The 4,984-nt window shown below is 34.5% G+C and overlaps 1 protein-coding gene across 1 annotated transcript; it reads left to right on the top strand.

Annotated features, from left to right (window-relative positions):
• The first annotated feature begins 332 nt into the window (after positions 1 to 332).
• LOC134377794 (histone H3.3A-like) lies at positions 333 to 1,104 on the top strand. Its single transcript, XM_063096463.1, has one exon. It carries the CDS (start codon positions 378 to 380, stop codon positions 786 to 788), a length of 411 nt encoding a protein of 136 aa, XP_062952533.1. The 5' UTR covers positions 333 to 377; the 3' UTR covers positions 789 to 1,104.
• Positions 1,105 to 4,984: the final 3,880 nt, after the last annotated feature.

Below are 4,984 nucleotides of genomic sequence, written 5' to 3'. Positions count from 1 at the left end.
ACTAGACCCATAGATCTTGCCATATACTAAAATCAACTCAAAATGGATTAAAGACTTAATTATAAGACCTGAAACTATAAAACTCCTGGAAGAAAGCATTGGGGAAACACTTCAGGATATAGGACTGGAAAAGACTTCATGAATAAGATCACAATAGCACAGCAACAAAAGAAAAAAATAAGCAAATGGGATAATATTAAACTAAAAAGTTTCTGCACAGCAAGGGAAGCAATCAACAGCATCAAAAGACAGCCTACAGGTTCGCAGCCGCCGCCGCGCCGCCGTCGCTCTCTCCAACGCCAGCGCCGCCTCTCGCTCACCGAGCTCCAGCCCGAGGAGAAGGGGGGGTCAGTAAGGAGTAAGGAGGTCTCTATACCATGGCTCGTACAAAGCAGACTGCCCGCAAATCAACCGGTGGTAAAGCACCCAGGAAACAACTGGCTACAAAAGCCGCTTGCAAGAGTGCGCCCTCTACTGGAGGGGTGAAGAAACCTCATCGTTACAGGCCTGGTACTGTGGCACTCCGTGAAATTAGACGTTATCAGAAGTCCACTGAACTTCTGATTCGCAAACTCCCCTTCCAGCGTCTGGTGCGAGAAATTGCTCAGGACTTCAAAACAGATCTGCGCTTCCAGAGCGCAGCTATTGGTGCTTTGCAGGAGGCAAGTGAGGCCTATCTGGTTGGCCTTTTTGAAGACACCAACCTGTGTGCTATCCATGCCAAACGTGTAACAATTATGCCAAAAGACATCCAGCTAGCACGCCGCATACGTGGAGAACGTGCTTAAGAATCCACTATGATGGGAAACATTTCATTCTCAAAAAAAAAAAAAAAAATTCTCTTCTTCCTGTTATTGGTAGTTCTGAACGTTAGATATTTTTTTTCCATGGGGTCAAAAGGTACCTAAGTATATGGTTGCAAGTGGAAAAATAGGGGACAGAAGTCAGGTATTGGCAGTTTTTCCATTTTCATTTGTGTGTGAATTTTTAATATAAATGCGGGGACGTAAAGTATTAATGCAAGTCAAAATGTTTGGGTGAACAAGTTTCAGCAGTTCAACTTTATAACAATTATAAATAAACCTGTTAAATTTTTCTGGACAATGCCAACATTTGGATTTTTTTAAAATAAGTAAATTTCTTATTGATGGCAACTAAATGGCGTTTGTAGCATTTTTATCATATAGTAGGTTCCATCCATTCACTATACTTTTCTAACTGAGTTGTCCTACATGCAAGTACATGTTTTTAATGTTGTCTGTCTTCTGTGCTGTTCCTGTAAGTTTGCTATTAAAATACATTAAACTATAAAAAAAAAAAAAAGACAGCCTACAGAATGGGAGAAAATATTTTCAAACTATACATCTGACAAAGGACTAATATTCAGAATATACAAGGAATTCAAACAACTTCACACTAAAAAGTCAAATGCCCAGATTAAAAAATGGGCCAGGAAGCTGAATAGACATTTTTCAAAGGAAAACATGCAAATAGCCTGCAGGTACATGAAAAAATGCTCAGCATCACTAATCATCAGGGAAACGTAAATCAAAACTACATTGAGATATCATCTTACCCAAGCTAGACTGGCTATTATCAAAAAGACAGACATTAACAAATGTTGATGAGGATGTGGAGAAAGGTGAACTTTTCTACACTGTTGGTGAGACTGTAAATTAGTACAGCCATTATGGAAAACAGTATGGAGGTTTCTCAAACAACTACAGATAGAAGCACTATATGATCCAGCAATCCCACTACTGGACACATACCCAAAAGAATGGAAATCATCATGTCGAAGGGATAACTGCACTTTCAGATTCATCACAGCATTTTTTACAATAGACAAGATATGAAATCAACCTACATGTCCATTGATGGACAACTGGATAAGGATAATGTGGTATATATACTCAATGGAATACTACTCAGCCATGAAAAAGAATGAAATTTCTACTTGCCACAACATGGATGAGCTTGGAGAAAACTATATTAACTGAAATAAGCCAGGCACTGAAAGGGAAACACCATATGTCCTCACTAATAAGTAGGAGCTAAGAAAGAAAAAGAGAAAGACAAAAAGACCACAATAAAACATTGAACTTTCAGAAGGAGAGAACAGACCTATAATTACTAGAGGTGGGAACAGGAGAGGGAAGGGAAGTTAGGGAGTAATTAGGTAAGGCACAAATCAAAATTAAGATTTGTAATGATTAACATGTGAAAAATATTGATTTGATAATCACATACTATACACAAATACTCATAGTCAACTTTGTAGCCCATAAACATGTATAATCAATTATGTTTCAATTTTAAAAATAAACAAATTTTTTAAAAAATAAAATGTTGCACAAAGAAAAATAAAAAAAGAATAAAATACCCAGGAAAAAACTTAACCAAAGAGGTGAAATATCTCAACACTGAGAATTGCAAAACACTACTGAAAGAAATTTTAAAAGACACCAAAAGATGGAAAGACATTCCATGTTCATGAATTAGAAGAATTAATGTTGTGAAAATGTCCATGCTACCAAAAGTGATCTGCAGATTCAATAGGATATATTAGGGGCCAATTTTCAGCCTACCACAGAGAAGTAAAATATATCTCCTAAACATTCATAACTATCTTAATCTGATTTATGGTCTAAAAAATAACCAAACCAAGATTTAGTTTAGAATTATCACAAGATACCACATTTGGGTACTGACAAAAGAAATGTAAATCCTCTGTGAGAGAATGCACCCTTATACCAGGACCTCCAGGGAAGAAAAAAAAAATCTGAATGAAAATAGTCTCTCAAGAAAGAAAAAAGTGCATGAGGAAACAACATTACAAACAGAAGTTTATAGAAAGAAAAACAAACAGTAAAATCAGACCCATAAAGGCTTCTGTATAGCAAAATCCCTTAAGGCTGTTACAATAATGTAAATACAGATTTAAAGATATTTGTGACTGGGTCCCAGAACCCCAGAACACAGTGGACTAATTGTAAAAACTGAATCTAATCATCCTATTAACTCTGTAATAACACACACCCATACTTTTTTATGGTGAAATTTTTGAACATTGCTTATGGTTTTATAGTGAGGCTCCATTCAATTAGAATTTTTGGACATAGAGTAAAACAAAATTGTTTAATATGGCTAAAGAAACAAAAGTAGAATCAAAGTCATGAGGGAAAAAAGAAACTGTCAAAAGTGATAAAGATTTTTTTTTAAGTCATAAAATTTTTTTTAAAAAAATATAATCATTGGAATTTAAAATTAAATAGACAAGTTAAATAGCAGACTAATACATAATAATGATAGTTTATACTTAATGAGGATTGCTATATGCCAGACACTCTTCTGAGCACTTCCCATTGATTGACTAATTTAATCCTTATAGCATCCCATGAAGTAGGTATGTATTATTATCATCATTTGACAGATTTTTAAAACATGGGGCTAAGAGATTAAGGCATTTGCTTAAATTGCATAACTACTGGGTAGCAGAACTAAGATTAAAACCTCAGCAGTTTTTCTCAACTACAGTCTTCTACTGACTTTGATCAGGCAAAGCTAAAGAGAGAACTCCAGAACTGAGAAACAATCCAGAATAAATCAATCATAGTGTGGAAAAAAAAAAAAAAAAAAAGAAAAATATGAAAAAGAAAAAAGAGAAAAGATGAGAAACAGAAGACAGAGGAAAATGGCTTAATATGTATTCAATTCAATTTCCATAAGGGGAGACTAGAGAAAATGTAATACTCAAAAGACAATTTTTGAGAATTTCCCCCAAATGGATGAAAGACATGAGTCCATAGATTCAGGAGTCACAATCAATTTCAAACAAAGCAAATAAAAGAAAACCTCACATAGACACGTATTGGCAAAAATGTAGAATGCCAAAGAAAACTACCACTCAAGAATGATGGTGAAATAGACACATGTGCAGACAAAAGGAAACAAAGTGCTTAGCAACAGCAGAAATTCAGCAAAGGAAACTACAGAGGTTATTACTCAGGGAGACTTAAAAAAATTATTCTAGAAATAAGTTCTGAGAACCAAGTAAGAAAGCCAAGTGAATAACATGAAAAATATGTCAGGTAACTTGTACTAGCATTGGTTGTATAAATCAATGATAATAATATATAATGTGTGGTGTTAAACAACAAACCTAAATAGATCTGAAATACTAATCAATAATCCTTGAAAATAACGGAAATGAAATACATTTAAGATTTTCTAACGATAGTGGACTACGTTTGTCAGACCAACCCTCCAATTCAGTATATATAACACATCTAATAGAAAAGTGTATATTTAAATTCATTAGATGACTTTCGAGGAAGAGATTTGCAGGCACGTGATCCAGGACAAAGAGAAGTCTAGAGAGATAAGTGCAGCTAAATATGACTTTTGGGGCCACATTCCATTTGAGGTAATTTCTGATTCCAAAAGTGATGACTGAAAGCTGAGAAACTAAACAAAGTCGTTTTGAAGGTACTTAAAGTGGAAGGACAAAAATTGTAGTTCAGGGATAGAAAAGAAAGAAGAACCCTGGTAAACACCAAGACTTTTAGTTTGGACCCCCAAATCATTGTGCTCTAGTACTAAAAAGAACATGAAATAATCTCTCACATGGACTGAAGCCAGCTTCCAAGCCTTTCAATATCACACTAGACTAAGGTTGTCAAAAACTACCATTACTCTTAGCCTAGCTACTAACAAAGACAAAATTAAATCTCTCTGGAGAAATATATCATCCAGATTAGCAAATTATATATAATACCTTTTTCTTACAAAATCAGAAATAATCAACCATTAAATAAAATAAAATGTTACCAAAAATCAAAAGTAAGAACAGAAATAGAATCAGGCTATATAGAAAGCATATTCACCAGACATAAATTTTTAAAACATATGAGAAAGAGTTCTCGCAAAACAGTAAGAGTCATTCAAATTCAAGTTCTTCACATATCTTCCAAAATCATACAGA

The sequence above is a fragment of the Cynocephalus volans genome, chromosome 5, assembly GCF_027409185.1.
Source record: "Cynocephalus volans isolate mCynVol1 chromosome 5, mCynVol1.pri, whole genome shotgun sequence".
NCBI classification, from domain to species: Eukaryota; Metazoa; Chordata; class Mammalia; order Dermoptera; family Cynocephalidae; genus Cynocephalus; species Cynocephalus volans.
The sequence above is the reverse complement of the archived record's forward strand: the minus strand, read 5'-3'. Positions and strand labels throughout refer to the sequence as shown.

Excerpts from the sequence above, each read along its gene's own strand:
- LOC134377794 (XM_063096463.1), top strand. The coding sequence starts at position 378 with ATGGCTCGTACAAAGCAGACTGCCCGCAAATCAACCGGTGGTAAAGCA.